Source organism: Urtica dioica, chromosome 10 (genome assembly GCF_054948205.1).
Source record: "Urtica dioica subsp. dioica isolate 48M chromosome 10, U.dioica_male_clone48M_v1_H2, whole genome shotgun sequence".
Taxonomy (NCBI): domain Eukaryota; kingdom Viridiplantae; phylum Streptophyta; class Magnoliopsida; order Rosales; family Urticaceae; genus Urtica; species Urtica dioica.
In genome coordinates this window covers 15848084-15874958 of record NC_142765.1, presented here as the reverse complement: position 1 = coordinate 15874958, position 26875 = coordinate 15848084, and the positions used below count along the sequence as shown (strand labels likewise).

Sequence of the window (26875 nt, the reverse complement as noted above, 5' to 3'; positions counted from 1 at the left end):
TCTCCCGATTTCGAAGATAAACTGGATACGATGTTCAAGGATATAGTTGCAACTGGAGCGTATGCATTTTCTTCTACAACTAACCCTCGTCATTACGGTGGTAGTGAGGCATTTCCTAGTGCTGACAACTTAGAAGAAAGAAGTGATGAATCGGAGGATCCTGTATGTCAGCCGAATCCTCAAAAGAGTTTGAATAATAACAACAAAAATCCCCTAGACATCAATAATTTTCCAAAGTTTAAAAAGGCTGGTGGACGGAGCAAAGTTAGTGGAGCGGCTAAATTAGCTTCTCAAATCGAGCGTCTTGTGAAGGCAACAGAAGAGCGTAGCGACACCGTATATGTAGTACGCAAAGAGATGCCTGGTACTAGTATCGCTGAAGTAATGGAAGTTGTTTTGTCACTGCCTGGTATTGTAATCGGAGATCCAACGTGGCTTTTTGCGACCAAACTATTTCAGAGTCGCGAGAAGAGAGAGATGTTTGCAACGATGAAAGATCCACATATTCAAAGTTGTTGGCTCACTTACGAGTATGGTCTACTTTATGGCTCTAATCCAGGAGCAGCTCCAAATATTTCGCGCGTTTGAATTTTTAATCAATTCTATTGAATAAGTGTTCTTATACGAGAACAACATTAATTGTTTTGCATTTATTGTTTATTTTGTTTTACTATAATAATCAAACAATACGAGAATGTTAGTCTCGTTTATATTCCTTGGTTACTTATTTTTTTAGCATAAATAATGTTTACATTGAATGTTATTTAATCTTATGATATCACATATTCGTTTTCAGGAACAAATGGATACCACATCAGATGATGAGTTCGACATTGTTGCCAAAAAGGAACACAACGAACACAATGTTCTTATACGGAAAATTGCTCATTTGATGCAAATTTATTATGATACATACATACATAAAGTTCCTTGTATGGATTCAAAAAAAACGGGGCATATTTTTCTTCAAGAGATATTGAGGGGAAACAGAATTCGGTGCCAACGACTGTTCAGAATGGAAAAAGAGGTTTTCACAAGTTTGTGCAATAACTTGGAAACAAGTTACGGTTTCAAAGGTTCAAGACATATGACTGCATTGGAGATTTTAGGAATGACTCTAATGATTCTAGGACATGGTCTAGGAAACCGGTTAGTGCAAGAGATGTTTCAACATTCTGGTGAGACGATTAGTCGATATTTTTCGAAGACGTTGGATATATTATGTCTCATGGGAGCCGATGTCATAAAACCTGCTGATCCAGAATTTAAGAGTACTCCCAAAGAAATAGCAAACGATCCAAGATATATGCCACATTTTAAGGTATTATACTCATATTTTTGTTATTTATTTTCATCGATACTCTGTATAAATTAATTGAGATATTTGTTTTTTTTTTTTAAGGATTGCATTGGTGCTATAGATGGTGTTCATGTTCCAGCTTCTTTACCTCAAGCAGATCAAATACCGTTTATCGGTAGAAAGAAGATTCCTACTCAAAATGTTATGGCTGTATGTGATTTCAATATGAAATTCACTTTTGTGTATGCTGGTTGGGAAGGTAGCGCTCATGATTCAAGGGTATTCTCTGCCGCTCTTCGTGATACTGAGATTAACTTTCCAAAACCTTCAGAAGGTATGACTTTTTTTTTTATTTTTTTATTTTTTATAGCTTTGTCTTGTATACAGTTTAAACTAAATCATTATATTCAACTTGATATGTCACAGGAAAGTATTATCTGGTTGACGCTGGTTATCCTAATTTGCCTGGATATCTTGGTCCGTATAAGGGTCAAACATACCATCTGGAGCATTTTCGTGCAAGAAGAACTCAACCTACTACAAGCAAAGAAATCTTCAATCGTGCACATTCTTCTCTGAGAAGCGTCATCGAGCGGAGCTTTGGAGTGTGGAAAAAAAGATGGAGAATCCTGAATGTCATGCCGAGTTATCCATTCAAAAATCAAGTAAAAATAGTTATCGCAACTATGGCACTGCATAACTATATTCGAATGCATGCAAGACAAGAGATGGATTTCGAAATATTCGACGAGACAGAGGGCGATGGCGAGGGGGATGAAAACGACACAACTGAAGATCAAGATGAAGATTGTCAGACTTCTTCGAGTAGTATGGACAAGTTAAGAGATGAGATTGCTGCAAGTTTAGTAGAAACGATAAATTTGTAGTTTACATTTTTGTCAATAATTAAAAAACTTTATATTAAAAATAAAATAAATTTGTTTCGTCCATATTTTTCTAGTTTGTAATTATAATTCATATATATGCATATAAATAAGTATATAAATAATTATTATTTAATTTATAAGACCATGTCTATTTTAGTCTTTTGCCCATAATATATTTATTTTACCAAACGCTAAATCAGCTTTTGTTACCAGCAACAACTGTTTTATAAACAGTTTACCAAACACCTGTCAGTTTTTAAAAAAAACAGTTTTTTTAAAAAACAGAAACTAAAAGCACTTTTTTAAAAAACAAAGCTGTACCAAACGGTGCCTAAGTTAGTAACTCAATAATTCACATTTTTTTTAAATATAGTCAAAATTTTATTTTATTATGAAAATAATCCGTCAAGTTAAAATAAATTAAATTAACTATTTCAAATAATTTATTTTATTCGAACCGATGAGCTTTTTTTTTAACAAAATGAAATTTTCAGTGTCAAAATCTTTAAAAAAAAATCTAAAAGATTGATTAGTCGGAAGTTGGAACCGATTCATCTTATATTATTATACAGGTGCAATGGAAGCGAGACAATTACCCTCAATTTGTGTTCCAATTGAATTCCGTGATTGGCTCCAACTTGTGTGGCCTTCATTTTATGGGGACACGTGTCATCCTTTAAGTGGCAAATGGCACGTGTGAATGTCACCCATCAGAACCATTCATGTTTATGGATACTTAACTACACTTTAATGCGTAATTCTATTTTAATGTATGAGAAAATAAATACAAATATTAAAAGTTTTAGTTGATATGATTGCTGAGAGGGAAATTCAATTAGGGTTGTCGGTTATGTGGAGTTTTATAGATTCGTTCATGAATCAATTCAGGCTAGAAAAAAAAATTTAAAAAAAAAAAAAATTGAATTTCACGATGGAAGGGGACATAAATTTGTAGCCTTAGGTTAGGCCCCTGATATTTATAGAAGTGATATTGTTTTTTCTACTTTTCCCAAATTAATAAATAATAATTAATAATTAATGAGATTGAGTAAGGATTCATATTATAATTTGATCCGTTTTCAATATTGTGGTAACTATTAATACGAGTAAAGAAGATATATGATTATTGTTTTAGTTGGATTTAATTCTCGAACACACTCGACTATTTAAAGAATAAAAATAAATTTTTAAATAAGTTAGGTTAACCTATAAGCAAAAATTTATAAGGCTGATTTTATTGTTGTTAGATTTGACGTTAATCGAACTCATCATCCTCATAATAAATCAGATATATTTGACTCTCCATACATAAATTAAAAAAGTAAAGTGAATTATAGGGGCAACATAGTACATTAATTCCGTGCGCACTAGGTCGTAATTTCGAGTCCAATCCTCGTTGACTAATATTGACCATCATTATCTTCATTTTAAAAGGAATAAAGGGAAAAGGAATTTCGAGTACTAAAAAACTGAAAAATACTTAGATTCACTTAAAAAAAGTATCTTAAATATCTTCTATAAGGAAAAAAGTGTAATGGTCCAATCAATTACGACTAGGTTGACCAATCTATCCGCCGTATACATAGCAAATGACTTGAATCGAGCAAGGTTAATACTTCGACAAGGTCCAAACTTATCATCAAAAGCATATTATCAACCTTAAAAATTGATGAGTCCCAAGTAACAACCCTTGATCTCTGTGGATGCAATTGCGTCGTTCGGCGGAGCCCCCCAACCATCGGTACTTGAGCCCGTCAACATCTTACATTCATTTAGGCTAGACTTTGGCCTTTAGGTGCATTCTCTTTTAGGCTCGACCCCGATCCTTGGTGCGCCGGCCATGTGCCACGCACGGTTTTGGTCCCATCCTTAATAAGGACAAAATCTATGCCTTAATTTCTGGACACTGTCCATGGGGTATGGACACATGCCTTATTAGAGCTCGGCCTCAGCCATGAGGTCTGACCCTTTGGTTGTGGCGTCTCGTGGTCTGACCCTTGGCCTCGGAAAGACAGATCCCTTTTTTCCGAGGCTCTGCCCCAATAGTTTATGCCCTGTCAAAATTGAGCTCGACCCTAACAACGTCCCTTCTCTAGGCTCGGTTCCAACCTCCCTCGGCCATGCTGGTCCTCCTTCACCTTGCTCGACCCATGAAGCCTCCAAAGCCCGGTTGTCGTCTTGTCTCATTGTTCTTCTATAAATATTATTATCCAATCACAAGCATAATGTTAGAATTCTCTTGACCAAACCCTCTCTCTCTCTCTCTCTCTCTCTCTCTCTCTCTCTCTCTCTCTCTCTCTCACTCTACTCCTCGCGTTCTCTCTTTAACTCTTATAGGCGATAAAAAGCTATTGATCAACCCATCGGCTCACATTCATTCTAGCTATTATGTTGAGTATTGGAGCTCAAACGGGGGAAAATCTTTCGGGCCTCGATAGTTAGTTTTTCCTTGATTTCTCAATGAACGGAGCCCTAGATATCCACTTTTGGAGAAGAGAGCAAAATGTGGGAGCAGATTGAATCCACCCCTCATGTGTACATGTAGCCCTTCGGGCTCGTCTCCCCTGTGGAACGTGTTTTCATGAATGTTAGATGCCAGAAACTGTATAATCAATACTTAACATAATTTTTATATAGCCATAATACATACAAGAATGTCTAATGAAAAGATATTGAAATTTGACTGAAAATTAGTGAACCTAAAAAGTTTCCATCTCCAAAGATTATATCAAAGATCTAAATTTAAGAAAAATGATAAAATTTATAATTTCACTAATTAGAATATTCCACTAATCAACAGTTTTTACACCAGCAAAATCAAGAAAACCATGAATTTCTTGGCTACTGTATCAACTCTAATGGGTGGTTGTGATTAAAATAGTATAATAATTGACAGACCTAAATTCCACGATTAGGTGGCTTGCTATAATAAATTCCATACTCTCTTAATCAAAGAATGGTTGCAGCTTATAATTAACAACGTTATTGCAGCTTATAATTAACATTGTTTATTATATGTCATTAAATAGAGTTATGGATTTTATCACTTGCTTGGTAGAAGAGGTAAGATAGATTATTATAGCAATTCTTTTTCCCAATAGTCAAACTACACAAGAACGACAAGACAAGATGGCGGTGGGATTTCGGATTTGATACCTTTCTTAAAATCCAAAAATTTGACTATTTACTACTTTATGTTTATGTTCTATTTACTTTCTTTGTTTCATATTCTAACCGAAGTTATTAAAAATGAAAATAAATAAACACACGTGAAAGAATAATGACAATATGGTCATTTTCATATGATCCATGTCCACCAAGACTTTCTCTTTTAAGCAACAAAGAATTAATGTGAGAGTTAATCTAACTCCGTACATGATCATATATAGCCCTCTCTATCTTATACAGATCGACAAAAAACGTACTATTATACTTTCACCGCTTTGCTTGATTATGATAACCCTCAACTTATCCACGTCCACACGTATATACATTTATATATACTTACGTGGTCAAAACTCAATAATTAATTATTCCAAATTCTAAACGACAATCTACGATGATTGTGCTAGTTGGCTAAATGTCTCCCACATCTCTCTCTCTCTCTCTCTCTCTCTCTCTCTCTCTATATATATATATATATATATATATAATCTAACTTTTGTATCCAACAAGAATGTACAAGTATGTCACTACATGAAAAAAGAACAACAAATAATTCAAACCCTAGCGTTCACATTTTCTTTCCTTACTTATAGGGCATGCCACGATCAAATGAAGTTGGAGAGAGAGAGAGAGAGAGAGAGAGAGAGAGAGAGAGAGAGAGAGAGAGAGTGGAGTTTTGTGGCATGCAGTGTGATGAGAGTGTGCTGGCAAATTGGGAAACACAATGGGTCCCTTGTGCCATAGCCAGTTCACAAATCCATTTCTGATGAGTCAACTTCATTGCTTCTCTTTTAGCCCTTCAACGACCCAACAAGAGCTATCATTTCTCAAAGTATGTATATATATATATATATATATATATATATATATATATATATATATATATATATATATAATATGATACTGTACGTATACATATACATAATAGTAACAAAGAAAAAAAATTACTAATTTTTTTCACGTTGGTCTTTTTTTCTTGTATATGATGGTGTAAGTTCAAATCGCGCCAATGTAAAATTATTTTATACTGTTGTTAAAAATAAAATTTCATACAGAGATTGATACCTCATTGAAGTAGCAAATATCCTGAAATAAAAATGAGAAGTAGAAGACAAATCTCATTATTTTAGATTCAGAAGTACATACATGTTTATTCTCAGCATTTATTTAACTAAACTTAAATTCATCACATATATGCTTTTAAGGCATTGATATTTTAAATACAGTTATACATAACAGGAGCATAAAACAACATGCTTATATTTAGCAGTTGTTGAGTTATTTATTGGTAAGAATTACGGATAGCATATTGCAATAATAATTAATCTAGCACTGTAAAATTTAATTTAATTTTTAGTCACTGTTTTATAATTATATACCCAATTAAATAAATTTAAGATAAAAATAGGTACCAGATTCTAATTTCAAACACATAACGTATTCGATTTTGATGTATGCGTGAGACGTAAATAATGAAATAATATATATATATATATATATATATATATATATATATATATATATATATATATATATTCATAATGAAATAAGAGTCGTAAAAGGAAGAAAAAGAAAAGTGCTATCTCTCTCTAGAATGGACACAAAAGCAAATGGGAGTGGCAACGGTCGCACGCAGCTAAAGCATTTTTGTCTACTACATATATATACATGTCTTTTTTTTGCTCATTTGATTCTCTTTTATTTTTCACTCTTTGACACGTGGATTTAAAAAAAAATTATCTCGAATTGTTACAAAGTAATTATCATGTGATTTTCTAGATGTGCACGTGTTTTGTCTCGTTTGATACTCATTAAGTTTTGCTATAACTAAGTGAGTGAGTGCGTGTGCCGTGGCCGGTACGAGAGTGATTTTCCAAAACCAATTATTCAATTGCACAGCAAAGCTATTATAGTGAGCAAATTCTATGTAGGGCATGGAAACTTATAATTTCAAAAGTTATATATTGATTTATACTTTTTTTTCTTTCAATAAAAAATCCTTCGCCAAAAGTATATATAGTTTCCACACATATGATAGAGATTATTCCAAAAATATGATTAAATCTTATTAATTTCACTTTTATAACTATAATTGTCATTAAATACATTTTTATGACCTACTCATCATAAAATACAATTTTTCATGATCATAGTGGAAAAAACCTTATTAATAGATAATGGAAAAAAAAAACCTTCCATTATTTATTTATATTTTCAAATAATCCATATATAATATATCAACCTCATTTTATCAGTAAGTTAGTTATATAAATTTATTACATTTGCATGGGAAATAACTTGGTATTTTATATTTTATCTGTATACGTGTGTACAATGGTATAGCTTTTAAGGGTATGTTAGATATGCTCTAATGACCTTTTTGATTTGTGTTTGTAGGTTTTGTATATTGTTATGACCTTTTTTAGGAAACCAAATGACGTCTAATTGAATGGAGTATCTTTGTTCCAGAAAATCATGGATTCTAAACATGCAAATCTAGGAGAAAAGATGTCTCGCATACATCAAGTTTCAAATATACCCTTTTCCTCGTGGAATTGTACGACTTGGGCTATCTCTTGAATTTTAAATTTCGCGTAAAGACAGCTTAGTAGTCCATGATTGAGTTCTGACCATATTAATAAACAATAAGGTCTAAGAAAAAGTGGGTTTGTTGTGATATTAGGGATATGTAAGTTTGGAACGTTTTTTTAAATACTATTGAAAAAAAAAAATTAATTGGAAGCAAAACTCTAGGTATTTCACTTCGTGTGTTTGTGCCTGATGTTTTAAATTTTTTTTTCTTCATAGAATTATGATTTAAGACAATGACATGTGAAAAACAACATTATCACTTGGGAATAATTTGCTTTAAATTGCAATCAATCAACTAATTATCTTAACATACAAACAATCCCATCTTTGTCCTTGGCATTAGAAGCATTAACTTCATGGGTGGAATCGTGGAAGATTTGTGATCTCTTAAAATTAAAGTTAATCTTTTTGGGAATAAGAAATTTAAAGCTAATCCTTTTTTTTTTTTTTTTGGTGGAGGAAATAGCTAATCTACTTCAGTGATATACTCATACTCTTTTCTGTTTCTGAATTATTGGGGTAATGTATATATATATATATATATATATATATATATATATATATATATATATATATATATATATATATATATAAAGAAATTCACACATAAAAAAAACAAAGATCATTATTTTCAACACTTTCCATTATTTACAAGTTTACACCATAAGGCAAAAAACATTACCCATAGTTCATTTAATTTTAAAAAAAAAATAGCCTAACTTTTTTAGACACTTTCCATTATACCATAATACACTTTCTTTGCTCATGGCACAATAACAAATAAAAGAGAATAAAAATATTGGTTTATGGATAAACTTTGAACAATAATGTAATCATATATTACTTTATAACAATTTTCGTAAACTAACTCACAGCAATCAAAATATTGCTTAAGGGATAAATTCTTAACATTAATAAAATATAAGGATTAATTTTAGGGTTCATTAGGTAAATAGTCACATTTTTTACAATTTGACATTGCTAAATAGTCAATATTTCGTAAATCTTGTGAGAATAAGCCTGGCTTGGTCAGCATTAATGTAGCACTTTGAACGTGAACTTGGATACGTTACGGGGCTTTCAATAACATTCATTGACTATGGAGAAGTTTTTTTTTTAGTAAAAGAGGTCTTAATGATTACGTTATGTATTGCAATTTATGTTTACGTTATTTTTTATTTACTATAAATAGGTGTTGTTGTTGAAGCTGGTTTGATACATTCAGCCTTGTACTCATCTTCCTCATTGAGAATAAAAACATCTGAGTTAAAATCCTACTTTGTCTTTCCTTTGTTTTTCTGAATTTCTTCTTTGTGCACAGAAGGTGCTCGATCAATTTTCTCAGCAAGGTTTCAGAATTTTAAAACAACATTTGGTATCAGAGCGCCAGATGACGAAGGACGGAACGGCACTGAGCAAAGCTGTTGGAGGAGATATGGCGGCAATGAAGATCGGAAGAGAATGGAACGTGACGCTCTCGTATCCGTTACTCACGAAGAGTAACTACTCGGTGTGGGTGTTGAAGATGCGGGTGAATTTACAAGCGCAAGGAGTGTGGGAAGCCGTGGAGCTCGACGAGGTCGACGAACGGAATGATAGAATGGCTCTCGCCGCCATCTATCAAGCGCTTCCCGATGACGTCCTTCTCATGGTGGCCGAGAAGGATTTCGCCAAACAAGCGTGGGAGACGCTAAAGACGATGCACGTTGGAGTGGAACGAGTCAAGGAGGCGAAGGTGCAAACCTTGAGGACTCACTTTGAGGCAATTCGCATGAAGGACGGGGAGTCGGTGGATGATTTTGCCATGAAATTGACATCTATTGTGAAAGGTATCCGCTCGTTGGGAGAGAATGTGGAGGAGATCTCCGTCGTCAAGAAGTTCCTACGAGCCTTGCCACAAAAATACATGCAAATCGTGACCACGATCGAGCAATTCGGTGACCTCAAAAACATGACGGTTGAGGAGGTCGTCGGTCGAGCACCTCTTGCTCATGCATGCAGAATGGATGTCACGAATGAAGAAAAACGGAGAAGTCGATTTTTCTTTCGGAACGTCGAGTCGCAACGGCAACGATGGAGATAGCCGAGGACGTGGCCGAGGTCGAGGACGAGGGCGAGGTCGGGGACGAGGTCGAGGGAGCAGCTCACCTCAACAATAAGACACCAAACCCCGTAAAGACAAGATCAAGGTGAAGTGTTACGCTTTTCAAAAGTACGGGCACTACGCGAACGAGTGCCGAAACAAGGAGCCCGACAGGAGGCAAACCTCATAAGTCTCCATGACGAGGAGCCAATATTGATGTTCGTTGAGGGGTTGGCGAATCCCTTTCCCGAAGACGAGGAGTCGAACCTCAACTATTGGAGATGACCAGGAGCTCGCACAAAAATCAGCCGAGGAGATACTCGATTTGTTGATGCTCAATGAAGAGAAGGTCATGGCGAATCTCCTTGCAAGTGGCGAGGAGTACAATCACACCGATGTGCGGTACCTCGACAACGGAGCAAGCAACCATATGACGGGCCATCGAGAGAAGTTCAATGTGCTCGACGAGAAGATCACGGGAAATGTGAAGTTTGGAGATGGCTCACTCGTCGAGATCAAGGTCCGAGGATCCATCCTATTCCAATGCAAGGATGGCGATCAACGACTAATAATCGAGGTATATTACATTCCGAAACTGAAAAGTAATATCCTAAGTCTCGGTCAGATGACAGAAGAAGACAATACGATCACCTTAGTCGACTCGTTCCTGAAGATGTTTGATCAAAATGGCGTCATGTTGATGAAGGTGTTGAAACAGTTCGCGATGGCGGATTGCAACCCGAGCAAGTCTCCGATGGAAGCAAAGATGCGGTTCGGAAAGGATGCGGAAGGAAACTTAGTGGATCCGACGGAGTATAGGCGTGTCATCGGGTGTCCCAGGTACTTGACACACACTCGACCCGATATCTCATATGCAGTTGGCATTGTGAGTCGTTACATAGAGCAGCCTACTACTCTACACCAACATGCGGTGAAACACATTCTCCGCTACGTGAAGGGAACAACGAGCTATGGGATTCAGTACAAAAGAGGACGAGGAGCTGAAGAACTTGTCGGTTTCACTGACAGCAATCTAGCTGGTGACATAGATGACAGAAAAAGTACCGGAGGGATGGCGTTTTATCTCAACGGGAATCTGATCACTTGGTAATCCCAGAAGCAGCGAACCGTTGCTCTATCATCCTGTGAGGCACAGTTCATGGCAGCCACTGCAGCATCGTGCCAAGCACTGTGGCTGAGAAGTCTTTTGAGCGAGGTGACCGGTGTTGTCAATGGTGCCCACAAGAAGAGTTGTAGTCTTTATTTATGTACATTTGATGTAATATAGTCTTACGAAGACTCTTGCTTGTAACTGTTTATTTATTAATAAAATTTGAAACGTTCATTCATTCTTCCTTTGTCTGTTTGAAGCTTTATGATAATCTATAGTCTATAGTCCTTAAAGAAACCTAACAACACATTAAGAGACAAATGTAGATTTGCGTGAACAAACTCTTCATGGTTTGCTTAAAACTGCACATTCACAATCTAATGATCAAAGGACTATTGATCTCAGTACGATTGTTAGAAGAATCTATGATGTCTGGTTATGGGACATTGAGAGTTGGAGACTCTATAGTTCTTCTAGGTATCTTCTGAAGGTACTGAATTGACCAGTGCACTTCTAGAGACAGAATAAGAACAAACCATTTAACCTCTTATGTCTCGAAGTCATTACGTATGAATTGCATCATGCTTACCTCAATATTGAAATGAGACATGTCATTTCATAACTTACGTATTCTCATTTGAAAAAGTCAGAGTTCAGATTCGCTATGTGATTCTGAAGGGTACCTATTGGTGAAGTACTAAGTTATGAAGATGTCATGAGTAAGTTTGTGAAGATCTCATAGAAATGGAATTCATGTACAAGATTGCTGAAATGCAATGTATATCACATCATGCTTTGTTCCTTCGAATGTGAATAAATGAACTGGACAGTGTCCAAATTGAGTCATGACTCTTTTGGATGAATCAATGTGACTTGTTAGCTCCTCGTCAATACATTGTTTCTAACTTATTCACAAGCGACAAAGGAGTTGAGGAAATAACAGCTAGAAGGGTAAAATGGTAATTTTTTAAATCCCGACTAGCTGATGATATTCATGAAGGGTAAACATAGATAATATTCAGTGGATCCACTCATCACAATTAAGTTGAATTCTTGAATAGAAATAAATTCATTTGAACCGAGAGATTCTCAATGTCAACTCTTTAGTTGAGTCAGTTGACATTAAGCTAAACTTGAAAAAGGTTTGTGAACTTTTGAGTCCAATTATGTTAGTTCAAGCTTTGTTCATTTGGATCCATGAGGTCACTGTCACAAATCATATCGAGTAGGATTAGTTAAACTAGAAGCTAAGTTAAAACAAGAACGAGACAAGTTTTACGAAAATTGTCTAAAGGGTATTTTTGTCTTTTTGGACATAGGATGAAATGAATGTCAATAAATTTTTTGACATTGTCATATGATGACATATAAACACTCCGCCATGACAAGTTTTTGGGCCTTGAGGATTAATTTCATTTCATGGAATTTTATATGATAATTCCTAATGGGCCTTTCTTATGTTGTCATGAACAAATGAAGAAAATCTAGAAGCCCCTTCTAGAAGCAATGTGGCCGTCCAACCCAAGGAGAAAAAGAGAGATCATTTTGTGCATTGATGTATCAAGATACTTGACAAAAGAAAAAGAGGAAACAAATTTCGTCTATGATGAAAAAAGGGAATTCGGCCAAGGCAAGGAGAAGCAAAAGAGGAAACAAATCCAAGGACTTGCTTGGCAAGTCTTGGCCGTGTGACTCTAAGGAAAAAGGGCAATATTTGCTCTTGAATATGTGATAGTCTATAGAAGAGGAAACTACCTCGTTGAAGGAAATTCCTCTCCTATAAATAGAGAGCCCTCATTCCTCTCCTATAAATAGAGCCATCATTCCTCTCATTTTATTCATTCCAAAGTTTTAGAGATTGAGAGCTTCTTTCTCTAGCCTGCCCGCCCAACTCCCTCTCTCTCTCTCTAAGTTCTTTTCGTTTTTGTTTTGGCACCTGGGTCCACATTTGACCTAGTGTTTTAGCTCTTCGACTCTTAGACTTGTTCTTGAGTCATCGTGTTTAAAAGTGCCCACACACTAATCCATTTCTTTCTCGAGTGATTCTTGTGATAGAAACTTTCGTGGTTACTCGAGTTTTCCCGAAGAAACGAAGAAAGACGAGCTGCGGGGGGAGACGAACGTTTCAACCTTCCTAAGGTTTCTCAACGTTCAAGCTTCACAAAGGTTAGTAAACGAGTATTGCTTTTAGATAGTTTTAAATATAAACATGTGCTTGCTCTTTGTCTAGGTTAGTAAAATCATTTTACTCGTTTAAAAGAAAATTTTTAAATTCCGCCGCTTGCTCGAAGCGTTAAATCTTTTCTTAACCCTAGATCAATTCCAACAACTGGATGCGAGCCAAAGCCAGTAACTCTCTACGTCGACAACATGTCTGCAATCGCACTGATCAAGAACCCGGTGTTTCATGGACGCATCAAGCACATCGACACTCGCTTCCATTTCATTCGCAAGTGTGTCGAGAACCGACAGATTGTGGTGGAGTTCGTAAGCACTAAAGAGCAACATGCGGATATTCTTACCAAGGCCCTAGCAAGAATCAAGTTTGCAGAGATGCGGGAGCTGCTCGGCGTGAAAAACCTCGAACTAAGTCTAGCTTACGAGGGAGATTGTGAGAATAAGCCTGACTTGGTCAGCATTAATGTAGCACTTTGAACGTGAGTCGGGATACGTTACGGAGCTTTCAATAACATTCATTGACTATGGAGCATTTTTTTTTTTTTTGGAGTAAAAGAGGTTTTAATGGTTACGTTATGTATTGCAATTTATGTTTACATCATTTTTTATTTACTATAGATAGGTGTTGTTGTTGAAGCTGTTTTTATACGTCCAGCCTTGTATTCCTCTTCCTCATTGAGAATAAAAACATCAGAGTTAAAATCCCTCTTTGTCTTTCCTTTGTTTTTCTGCATTTCTTCTTTGTGCACAGAAGGTGCTCAATCAATTTCCTCAGCAAGGTTTCAGAATTTTAAACCAATAAATCTTATGTAAATAATCACTTTCATATATTTACAGACGTAAATGTTAAATAAATAGTCCATTCCATTTATTAGGTCACGTCATCTTTATAGTTATTTACATAAAATTTACGAAACGTTGACTATATAGCAATTTCAAACGTTTTAGTTGGCTATATTTTTCCAAACTTTTTGTTAATTTTAATTATGAAAACAAATAGGTGAGAGAGTACATTTGTAATTAACTTGAAAACGATATACAATATTTGACTAAAACTTCATGAGAGATGGATGATATTTTTCTTTATATTATAATACGGTCTGGTCTCTCAACCAATCATTTCACTGAGTTTTATTTGTAAAAAGCTGATGACTTTTTTGGCTTAGGGAATCTTGATTGGTTGAGAGATCGAGACCACCTAAGTTAAGATGGTCCATCGTGTACCCTAAAATCTTTGGCATATCATTCTGTGTTGTGCTATAAATTACATCACTTCTTTTTACCAGAAGAAAAATATTCCTCTCTCTCTCTCTCTCTCTCTCTGGATTCTCAAAAAGTCATATAAACGCCATGAAAGAAACACTAAGGTACTTAGCAGGAATCGCAGGGCCAAGTGGGTTTGGCTCAAGATCAACAGCTGAGCAAGTCACTGCAAATTGTTGCTCTTCAATCCCATCCCATCTCACTGCAATTGTCACTGGTAACTAATCAGTAAAATTAAATAAATAATACTTGTTGTAAATTAGATTCTCTTCATGCTTTTTCTGCTATACCACTGTAGTTTATATCCATACAGTGCGGTAGGATATTATCATTTCTAGACTACTTTTATTTCAATACTATCATGCATATATGATATATGTATATAGGTTTAGCAATATCTCTCTCTCTCAGTCTGATCTCTCTAAGTCTCTTTCTCATTGTATATGTTTCCTTGGACATGAATATGCCTTCTCCGGATATTCATTCGATTACAGAAAAAGCCTTTCCCACACAATTAGTTTCTTTCTACGAAATTGTTTGTATTAAATAATGAAAAAGAATTTCGTATACAAGGAATATTACTATACATGCTCTCATTATTATTGTATTGATTAATAATCCCGTTGATAAAATATTTGTATTGTTTATTATTCGGTGGTTCCTTTTGGCTTTAGTAAGATATGGTTTTGTCTCTTCTGTAGAGCCAATTTGATGATAATATACTAACGGAAAAACACTGTTTGTAAATTTTAGAATAAATTACAAATGGTTGGTGGTAATTTTGTCAAATTTCTCAACAGTTATAGAAAAAAGAACTAACTGTTTCTGAGAACCATCTTAGATCCCCATATCCACCTTTTAAACATAACTATAGCTAAATACAAGTCTCCATTGTATATTTTTTTTAGTTATTTATACAATCAATAATATTTTTAAAGCACTTATTTTTATGCTCATAATTTACCAGTACAGAAAGAATTAGTACATTATCTTTTTTCTTTTTTAAACATATTAGTACATATTATTCCCACTGCTATCTTGACCTCTGTGATTAACGACAACAAAAACTCAAAATTATTTAAATATATAATGTACAAACTTAAATAACTTTCGTCACTACCTCTCAATAACTATCAACCACGTAAACCAAAATATAAGGCCATATCAAGTTTAAAAAAACTCAACCCTTTTTATTGAAACATATACATAATATATATAATTCCCTGGATACAGCTTTCAATTTTTTTATTCTTTCATATATGTATATAAAGGAGGTACATCTGGGATTGGAGCTGAGACAGCAAGGGTATTGGCAAAGAGAGGAGTGAGAGTGGTTATTCCTGCAAGAGACTTGGTGAGAGCAAATGAGGTAAAAAAGGGCATTCAAAGAGAGTCTCCAAAAGCTGAAATTCTTTTGTTTGAGATCGATCTTAGCTCATTCGCTTCAGTCAAGAGGTTTTGCTCTCAGTTTCTAGCTCTTGGACTACCGCTCAACATCCTCATGTCAGTGTTTTCTAATTATTACAAAGGAATATTATGGATGCATATACATATATATACATGAAAAATGATTGATGGTGATCTCTTTGCAGAAATAACGCTGGAATATTCTCTCAGGATTTGGAGTATTCTGAAGACAAAATTGAGTTGACATTTGCTACGAATTACTTGGGTACGTACGTACGTATCTATTGTATGTATATATAAGTAGCGGGTTTGAGTCACATAAGATAAGATAGTTGGTACGGCAGTTTTCATCCAAGAGATTAATACCACAGATTTCAATCATAGAATATTAGACAAATTCTTTCAAAAAAAAAAAATCTTAATTGGTACGTACATTACAAATGAAAAAAAAAAAAAAAAACTAATAAAAAATCTGACGCATGTAAGTGGTTGTGGTCCTATCTGCCAAGTCCTGGGCTTGGGAAATCGTTTTTCCTTCACAAAATTAATCACTCAAATTTATTTATTAGAAAATGCAAAAATCAATCTTAAAAAAAAGTAAAAAAGATTAGTATGTGCACATCCTTTAAAATACTTATTCTCGAATATTTATTCGTCATGTTTTTGTTTGACTGTTACTAATATATAAATAAATATACAGGCCCACTTACATTTTTTTTTTTTGGTTTTGTTAAAATATGAAGAATAATTTCCTGAATGACATAAGAGGAAGGAACTACTAAATTTCAAAGACAACACACACACAAGCGAATATTACAAGCAAAGCTCCATATCTCCTACATTTTTTATTTTCTTGAAAGAAAAATATCAAACTGAAATTTAACACGAAAAAAAAAGTGAAAATAATAATAATAATACCAATACACTGTTCATGTGGTCCACAACATTACTGTTTGTTGTGATTAAAAACGCCAATGCGTCCATTCAAAATGATGATTATGGTTTTTTTTTTTTACCACTTTTTGTTATCATGGAACTTTAAGACTAATTCCATGGCTAAATATAACGGATTTTTTCTTTAAGCTTCGCACTAAGTGCTTCCTCACATGTGGTAACAGTAATAACGAGCGGATTCTAAATGATGGCAAGAGAGTTGGTAAAAAGGGCAGTACAGTAATAACGCGCTTATATCATTTGGGCTCAACTTTGGTCCGTAACTCGACCCAATAAGCATAATAAAAGCGTTTACCACGTGAATAGGCAATGATTTCCCTATCCTAATCCCAACCAAAGCCACTCACAGTGGGACAAGATTAAACATTGCCTGTAGCCACTAAAACACTTAGAACCTACCACTTGGCCCAAAATCTGTTAACTGTTTCAGGCTTTTGGTGGGCCAGTTTGGGCTTTTTAACTGACCACTTTTGTTGTTTTTGTTGCATGGGTTCTCTCAGAATAGGGAATAGAATTTCAATCAAACAGTGCTGTGGCTGTGCTTTTTCTTTTTTTGAAGTTTAATTTGTGTCTGTCTCAAGACTCAACCTTTGGTTATTATTGGTGCGGTGTGGTATGGCAGGGCATTATCTTTTAACAGAATTGCTGTTGGAAAAGATGGTGGAAACAGCAGCTCAAACAGGGATCCAAGGAAGGATAATCAATGTCTCTTCTATGATCCACAATTGGGTTAAGAGAGACACCTTTCGCTTCAATGAAATGCTAAATCCAAAAAGGTTTTTTAAACTAAACTAATACATGATTTTTTATTAGCATATATAGCTAACTAGTTATATACAAATTTAATTTTTAATAAATAGTCAACGTTTCGTTGATTTTGTAAAATAATCATTAATATAAATTAACGATAGACAAATAAATTAACTTTTAACAACAGATTCAGTGACTAAAGGCTAAATAGCATAGTTAACAATGTTTCAAGTGGGCTACTCCGCTATATCTTTCATTTTTATAAATCAAACCACAATTCCATAAAATATAAAATTATTACTAATTTGTAATTAAATTGATATTTGGGCAGTTACAATGGCACCCGGGCATATGCACAATCCAAGTTGGCCAGCATATTGCACGCCAAGGAAATGGCTAGACAACTCAAGGTAAAATCATTAATATAATATGCATGAGCAATATGAAACTGGTATAAGATCTGGGTTATTTCAGCATAATAACATTGACACACTTCAAAATACGCAATCGTAACTATTTTTTGTTTCATGATTATTATTTAATTAGGCAAAAAACGCAAGAGTAACAATCAATGCAGTGCACCCAGGAATAGTGAAGACTGCAATTATCCGAGCTCATAAGAGCATTATCACTGGTATGTTATTTATATGAATTCTCGGGATACAAATGATGTCAAAAGTACAATTCCATAATCACATTAACTTAACTTCTCACACTCTTCCGGGTGCAGATTCTGTGTTTTTCATGGCTTCAAAGCTGCTTAAATCCGTATCTCAGGTATATTGTTGCAAGACAAAAGTCACAGCAACATAGACATTCATATATTTTTTTAGGCTTTTAGCAACTATTATGTGAGCAACAGTTTGATACCTAAACTATTTTTTCGGAGCAAAATAGTCCTTGATTTTAGCATTTAAATACCTTCATAAGAAAAAATGCATTTTATTATCAAAATTCAACACCTAAACAACTAAAACATATCTAAATACTTGTTTAAATTTTAGACAATCCAAAAACTTAACAAATTTGCTTTAATTAGTGTTTTCATGGTCATAATATGATACAACTAGTTTCTTTTATTAAATTCACAAGTTATGTTAGTTTTTTTTTTTTTTTATAACCGTGGTGTTTGGATTAAAGCCAACTAAAATCCACAAAACCCTGTCATTATCTACCGGGAGACTACCCCGGAGGCCTCAATTGTTGAGTCCGGGGGAATCAAACTGGGAACTGATAAGGTCCCAAGAATCGCCCAATAACTTAGCTTTAATGTTAAGTTATTGAAGTTTTTAATATATGTTTTAAGTTGTGTAAGGTTTTTATGAAATATAGACTAAGATACTACAAAATCAATAATCGACTATATTACACTAAAAAAATATATTTTAAGGAAGCAAAATATCAATCGCATAATAGCTCAAGGTAGGACTCGACTATAAACGCTAAAAGCTCTTTTTTATAATAAAAATTTCGATATTAGAGCTTACCGAAATACTTTTGTATTTACACTCCAGGGTGCATCAACCGCATGCTATGTCGCTATGAGCCCAGAAACTGAAGGTGTAAACGGGAAATACTTTGTGGACTGCAACGAGAGTAACTGTTCATCTCTAGCGAACGATGAATCCGAAGCACATAAGTTGTGGAAGCAGACTCGAGCGCTGTTGCACCGAAGATTGCATCGCCCTGGAACTTCATAAACCCTGCACGCCATATTTACTATATAGATCCCATGTACATACATGTTTGATTCATATTTTATGATGAAAGGCACTACATATGCCTTTGTGAATAAATTTACAAGTACAAAAAAGAATAAAGGGACTTTGAAGAAGAAAACAAAATATTAAAATTTCCCTGGCATTCTATCTCAGAATTGTATTTCTCCCACTTGTATGATATCAGAGTGAAATAATCATCTTCTTCATTCTATCTTCATTCTGGATATTCTGAAGTTAATAGAAAATTGAACATCCTAAAATCAGGACAAATATAAACGGGATGGCATTCATCTACAACCTGAAAGACCATTACTTTTGAAAGCAGAACTGAGATACCAGTCAGTCTTGAAGGCTACAAAATACATCATTTAACCACAAAACATGGAATTGATATGAAGGAAATACAAGCATTCACAACACAGCCTTTTTGGGATTATCACCCATACATTCCATTAGTTAAAAACTTAGAAACATTATTTCATCACAATTAACAAATCAATGGAAAAGTAGAAGCACACCGAGCAAATGGTGATTCTGTCAGGTCAATTGAGTTGGTACTATTCGATGAAGCTGACTCTTGTGATCGGTAACTGTTAAGTGCCCTGTGTTTAGAATCATGATTTATGACTCGCTAAGAAAATTGTGAGATCGCCTGCGCTTAGTGGATAGATGAGCCTCTACTGCACCTTCATTTTCTAGCCTGCATGATATTGCATTCAAACTCGCCATGCTTAATTCAGATTAAAAGAATAACTTAAATAAGGGCAACAAATAATTCGTAAACCACAAGGTTTCTTCGATTCCCTGCCAGAAATATCATGCTCTGCTTTTAAGTATTAAGATGATCATTTTCCATCGAGTACTAAAATGTGATTTCTTTATAAACAAAAAAATAATCTTAGATAAAAAATTATACGAGGATAGAGGAGCTCGATGCTGATGAAACGTTGACATTTATATCTGAACCTAAATCTCAATTTGTAGTTTATTTGAAACTATGTGTCAGATCAAATAACTTCCATAATTCCCACAAAAAAAAAAAACAACAACTTTGCGAGTAGACATACCGTCAAACGAGTAGAACGGCGAACAGATCCCGGTGAAGAGAAAGTTGCGTCCTTAACACCTGTGACTTTACGACCAGATCCTGGAGAAGTGATGTTTGCATCTTTAAGACTCTTTCCTCTGTTCTGTTTCTTGGAATGCCTATCAAGATCACCCCTTTGGCCTTGGTGCTCATTCTTCTTAGCTGAAGATTCAGTACCTGTATTGGACATTGATACGCTTGGTGCTGAGGTAGAGATAATGGATGATTCTTGCGGAAGACACTTTGAGTGAGGTGTTACTCCTATCAAATTATTGCAAACGAAAATTCATTTTCAACACATAATATTGTATCCAATATAAGAGCATGCACAATCAAATAAAATATGCAAAATAACACAATTTCATTCACCAACAATTTCCATACGCGGGATTTTTTTTTTAAAAAAAATTAGCCAAATAAGCCACCAAAAGTCTCAGAATTGCTAGATAGCCAACCGTTTGTAATTTTTTTGTAAATAGCCACCTCAACTTATTTACGACACTCAAAAAGACAAAAAATACCCAAAAAATATTCCCGCCTATTTTGGGTTTTTTGTCTTTTTTATTGTCGTAAATAAGTTGAGATGGCTATTTACATAAAATTAACAAAAGATTGGCTATTATACAAAACGCTATGAGTCAAATGGCTATATAGCTAAAAGTTAACAATTTTAACAATAACGTACGGGGTTACGGATAAGGTTTATACCTTGCTCGGCTGCTTCTTGAAACTTCTGCCTCATAATCCGAACAAATTTAAAAAGACCATTCGTTTTATTCAGCTCACGGATCAACTCCTTTAAGTCATCCAATTGTGGGTCACATTCTAACACTGTGTTCACAAAAACAGTGGAAGAATGTGAAAGGAAAGGTCAAGATGTGATAACTTCAAGAGTGTAGTTTACATTTATAAGTAATTTAACAAAGAACTTAATCACTTACAACTGTACGTATCATCAGCATGGCGAATGGTGAATGAAAACTCCTCATCTGGACTTTTAACACTGATGTTCTTAAATATAAACTTAACACCTAAGCAATAAAGAGAAGCGATATAAATTTCTCTCAAAAGCACATATTCTGCGTAATGCAGAATGTATAATTATATTGAATAAGAAGAAAGTACCATGTCCACCCTCAACACGGAATCCAAGAACCTTTTCGTACCAGGAGATAGCCTCTTGTAACTCATCCGTACCATTTTGGCTACACGTTTCTTCGGACACTGTAAAAATAAGGCTCTTAAATTAGCTAGCAAAATAGAAAAGGACTATAACTAACAAAACCAAGCAAGAGAAGGAAGTTCGAAAACTGTTTAACAGAGTCCAATGGCTTCGGATTGGTAGACAATTAAAAGAAGTACCTGAAGATTGCCTAGAGAGTATTTCATCGTATTGATCTCTCCTAGCTCTCTGCTCTTCTAGAGTTCTCCTAAGTTCTTCTACCACGGATTTCTTAGCCGTAAGTGATTCCATCAATGCAATTCGTTTCGCCTCTTTTCGATTCTTTGCTAAAATAACACAATCGAAATTCATACATAAACTAACAAGTCCTAAAAAAAATTACTCAATTCCACAAAATTCAAGAGCAAGAATCAAAGTTTTCACTAACCTGACATGGAAAATCCATACACAAAGGACAAAGGTAGAAGAAAATAACATATAAAATTATAAATCACTTGTTCATGAATTTCACGGACCTGATATCGCTTTCACTAACTCATCCTCGGCTTCCCTAAACTTGGCTTTAATCTCCAAAGCTTTACCTAATTAAGACATGAAAAAAAAAACAAATGAAATAGAAATTCAATTCATTAAACGTCACGGAAATTCGCTCAAAAAAACAAAAAAGAAGAAGAAAACAAGCTAAGCGAAACCAGACCTCGACACTGTACGGAATCTCGCGCCGCGGCTTGGATCGAAGATAGGGCATGCTTAAACGACGCCGTCGCGGAGTCGATGCTCTGTATGCGAGAGCGAGCGTCTCTATCACAGGACAAGCGCAAAGACTCCATTATTGTCCTCACTGACTCGTCCGGTTTGAATTCCATTTCTTTGAGAGTTGATATACAGTGAGAGAGAGAGAGAGAGATTTGAACGAGTACGAATTAGACCGCCATTATTATTTTTATTTTTATTTAGTTTTGGGGGGAAATGACATGACTCGTGTTGCCACGTCGCAGATAATGAGGCCTTTATTTCTGGATATTGGATAAACTCTCTTGGGCTGGGCTTTATAGAGGAGTGTGTAATGGATTGGGGAAATTTTTTAATCATGCATATTCTCAGTTACGAGTGTGTAATATTGTTTTTGTAAAACTGATATATTCTTTAATCATCCATATTCTCAGAAAATGAGAAAGGAAAATGTTCACATAATTTTTAGAAAACATTTATAATATCTAGAGTAATCTTTAGTAATTATTGTCGGTGATTTTCGGAAATTATTAAATTGCTCGTGATTTACGAAGAATTGGGCGTCGAATTCCGAATCCGGACCACAAAAATCCCATCATGGCCCACTCGATACAGATGCAAAGCGAGCTCACACTCGCTCGCATCGCAACCACGCACAGCATAGGCTCCCCCCCCCCTCTCATGCACCTCGTGTGTTGCACGGACATACGCGCCCGATAGTTCGGCGCGGCGCGCCATAGTGCAAGGCGCACGGGACCTGCTCCCGCGCCCCGCGCTCATCAAATTCCACCGCGCGCTTCTGCAAGTGTGTCAAGAAGTCTTCCTAGGCCTCCACATCCACTATAAATACATCATCTCAGAGAGGGTCAAGGACATTCATTCATCCTCAAGATTACTCACTCTTAGAGTTCTGAAATGATGTCAGGTACTTTCTGCACAGTTTCTCTAATAGAGCGTTTAATCTCCTGCCCACGGCTGCGCCTGGGATTCTCTACTGAGAATCTCCCTCATCTCCAACGTGTGGGAGTAAATATCTCTCCCCTCTATCTAGCGAATTAGATCGACCAGGCCCACAGCGAGTTCGGCCCAAAAGGAAAGATAATCGTCAGATCGGCCCAAAGCCCAGTTCGGCCTAATAAACCCAGAATGGTCCAATACATTATTTTGAATGGAAATCAGACTCGACCCGGGCCCATAGACGTTCCTAGACGGTCCCGCCAAGGAATTTGAAGTTCGAAGTCATCAAAGAAACGGTCAAAACGCCTGGAAGAGTGGAGATGTGCGCAAGAATAAAGGATCGAAGACCAGTTCTGCACGTACACGTGCATCGATCTGAAGACGACGGAAAGTCAGCAAAGTGGCTATAAAAGCTCATTCCATCCTCGTTCAGAGGGACGGATTTTTGGAGAAGAAAAAGATTGTGATATTATTTTCTGAAGCTTATTTTCTGTTCATTTCCATTCGAATTCTTATAGAGCTTTATTCGATTATCAATAAAAAAAGGAACATCATTTCGCCTTATTTATACTTTTATTTATAGCGTTTATTAATTTCTTTCAGATTCTATTTCAATCTTCATAAACGGATTCTGAGACCCTCGATCCATATAAATAAATATACTAGATAAATCGAAATAATCCAGTGTAGATTGTTGGGACGAGAAATCGGTTCAACAATTTGGCGCCGTCTGTGGGAATCTTATCAGAAACCTAACGCCGAAGAACACAGATCGGATCTGAAAGAATGTCTTCTAACAGCGAGCACGAAATCCCGATCTCTGGAGCTGATCCAGAGACGCGGGCTCTCCTGCTGAAACTCGTGGAAACCACCGCCGAATTCCAGAGGTCAACCCGATCCCAGCTCGATAGCTTGACAGCTGCACAATCTTCGCTTCAAGAGCAGCTCGACGCTGAGCGAGCTATCCTGTTGAGTTCGACCGATCCGTCTACCGCGAACGAACGAAGGTTCATCCCGCCCGGGAGGCGTTTAAGCTTCTCTGGGATCCACATGTCGCCCGACACGGCCGGCCCTAGCAATACGGCCGGGATGGGTCAGTTTGACGGGCAGGTCGAAGCCAGTGTTTGGCGATCTCGACCGACTCAAGGCGACCTACCGCCCCCACCTCCAGGAGGCCCTCCTCCTGGATATGTTCCCCAAGTCATCAACCTCCCCCGCGAGGGAGGGGTTCCTGAGGAACCGAATCATTTTGAGCCAATAGCTCGCCCAAATGAAGGAAACCCTCAGAGAGGAGAAATCCGAACTGGGGGAGAACAGTTCGCCGAAGGAACCCCGAGGGACAATAACCCCGCGTTCAATGCCTTCCGTCAGATGGTGGAGGAGAAGTTCTGGGCTGTCGACTCCTGAATGCATTATGCCACGAGCTCGGCCCCTGAGATCGACCGGTTGGTGGCAGACACTGGTCGAACTCCTTTTGCTCCATGCATTACCCAAGTCAGAGTTGGGGACACCGGGAAAATCAGGCTCCCCAAGTACTCCGGTACTTCCAACCCGAAAACCTACGTAACAGCCTTTCGCATCGCGATGGGGCGAGCATGTCTGCGAGATAACGAGCGAGAAGCAGGGTTTTGCCAGTTGTTCGCCGAAAATCTGTCAGGAAGTGCCCTAGATTGGTTTTCCCGTCTGGAGGAAGGGTCGATAAGCTCTTTTCAGCAGCTGTCGGCCGCGTTCATCAAGCACTATTCAATGTTAGTAGAAGATGAGGCAACCATGGCAGATCTATGGAACACTCAACAAGCCAGAGACGAAACCCTGAAAAGCTTCATGACAAGGTTCAAAACTGTCATGTCAAAAATCCCTTCCGTAGAGGGAGAATCGGCTCTGAACGCCCTCAAAAATGGACTGTGGCACGAGTCCAGATTCCGAGAAGAAATGACCGTAAACAGACCACCCACCATCGAAGATGCAATTCACCGCGCTTCGAACTACGCCAAAGCTGAGGAAGAAAGGGCCCTCCTATCGAAGAAGCACAACCCAAGGAAAATCCCCTCTATGACACCTGTTCCGGCCATGGCTAGGACACCCGAGATGAGACCTTACCGAAACAATGAATGGAGGAAGCCCCCGAGTATCCCGGAGCACGCCTTTAACGTAAACGATGAGGGAGTTCCCGAAGGAAGCACCCCGAAATGGCCACGTGACAAGAAAAAATACTGCGACTTCCACAAAACTACGGACACGACACTCTGGACTGCGTCGTAGCCCGAAAGGTGCTTATTGAGAAGTATAAAAATGGAGAGTTAAAGAACGTCGACCTGGGACCACCACCCCCAGAAGAAAGAATTTAACAACAACAGAACCCGAGGAAATCCCTCCCCGAAAAGAGGAAGAGCGAAGGAAGACGACAACGACGTCTCCCAAGCAAAACCCGGATCGACTACATCATGAGAGGTTCAAAATTTTCCAGGGATAGCATAAACTCGATTAAGGCACACCAGCGTCGACTTAAAGGTACGCCAAGGTCACCTGGGTGCCAAGAGGAAGGAGATACCACGATCTCATTTAGTGAAAACGATACCAAAAGGCTATACGGGCCCCATGATGACGCTTTAATTATCGAACTCGAAGTGGGTAACTGCGTAGTAGCCAGAATCTTGGTTGACGGAGGAAGCTCCGTAGATGTTATATTCAAAACCACTTTGGATAGGATGAACATCGAGGAGGCTGAAATCGAACGCAAACCCAACCAGCTATCAAGATTCAATGGAGAAGTGACACCTTTTCTAGGAGTCATTGAACTCCCTGTACGGGCTGGAGACGTAAACCAGATGGTCGAATTTACTGTTCTCGACTGCCCGTCCCCGTTCAATGCTATCCTAGGGAGACCTTGGATACATGGGATGAGGGCGGTGCCATCAACTTACCACTTGTGCGTGCGATTTCCGACTCCCAACGGGATACAAGAAATCAGAGGGAGCCAAGAGGCGTCCCGAATTTGTTATATGAATAATCACAAAAGGATCATCGAAAAGCACCAGCCAAAAGAAAGCAATTCGGAGGACCCAACTAGCAAAGAAACCGACGAAGGCCAATAACAATTAATGGCCATCGGGGACGAGACCATCCATTCGCCTCCGAAGGAAAGTTCAGAAGAGATAGATGAACGTAGTACGGAGTCAATAACGCGGGTTCAGATAGACGGGACTGGCCCCGAAAGATGTGTAGGCATCGGGGCCACGTTGAAAGGGAGCATACGCCGAGAACTGATAATGTTCCTGAAGAGGAACAAAAAGACGTTTGCATGGACAACAGAGGATATGCCGGGCATAGACCTCGAAATCGCCACGCACCAACTCTGTGAAACCCAAAAAAAAAAAAAAAATTAATGATTTGAAATTTCTTTTTTTTAGTTTAGTTTTGAAAATTTAATTTGAGAGATGTACAATGCATTAGAATTTTCTTTAATTTTCTTTTACTTAGAAAGTTAAATCCAAAGCAACTTATT

General features: G+C 36.8%; 4 protein-coding genes across 5 annotated transcripts; 3 read left to right on the top strand and 1 right to left on the bottom strand.

Moving 5' to 3' along the window:
* Nucleotides 1-14610: 14610 nt before the first annotated feature.
* LOC149383533 (short-chain dehydrogenase TIC 32 B, chloroplastic-like) lies at nt 14611-19542 on the top strand. Its single transcript, XM_089628737.1, has 8 exons — nt 14611-14796; nt 15851-16082; nt 16172-16251; nt 17563-17716; nt 18022-18100; nt 18237-18324; nt 18421-18467; nt 19205-19542. Exons 1-8 carry the CDS (start codon nt 14667-14669, stop codon nt 19388-19390), a joined length of 996 nt encoding a protein of 331 aa, XP_089484863.1. The 5' UTR covers nt 14611-14666; the 3' UTR covers nt 19391-19542.
* Nucleotides 19543-19553: 11 nt separating this feature from the next.
* LOC149383532 (kinetochore protein SPC25 homolog) lies at nt 19554-22595 on the bottom strand. Of its 2 annotated transcripts, none has more exons than XM_089628740.1 (8): nt 22379-22595; nt 22197-22262; nt 21861-22007; nt 21624-21722; nt 21440-21529; nt 21207-21329; nt 20479-20675; nt 19554-20111 (listed from the first exon to the last, which is right to left on the bottom strand). In XM_089628740.1, the coding sequence occupies exons 1-8, from the start codon at nt 22545-22547 to the stop codon at nt 20100-20102; spliced, it is 903 nt and encodes a 300-aa protein (XP_089484866.1). In that variant the 5' UTR covers nt 22548-22595; the 3' UTR covers nt 19554-20099. The 2 variants fall into 2 exon arrangements, with proteins under 2 accessions (XP_089484866.1, XP_089484865.1); XM_089628739.1 differs by having other exon boundaries at nt 19556-20111; nt 20479-20759.
* A 2182-nt stretch (nt 22596-24777) lies between these two features.
* On the top strand, nt 24778-25632 carry LOC149383531 (uncharacterized). The gene has a single exon (XM_089627824.1). The coding sequence runs from the start codon at nt 24778-24780 to the stop codon at nt 25630-25632; it is 855 nt and encodes a 284-aa protein (XP_089483950.1).
* A 182-nt stretch (nt 25633-25814) lies between these two features.
* LOC149383530 (uncharacterized) lies at nt 25815-26465 on the top strand. The gene has a single exon (XM_089627823.1). It carries the CDS (start codon nt 25815-25817, stop codon nt 26463-26465), a length of 651 nt encoding a protein of 216 aa, XP_089483949.1.
* The last annotated feature ends 410 nt before the right edge of the window (nt 26466-26875 follow it).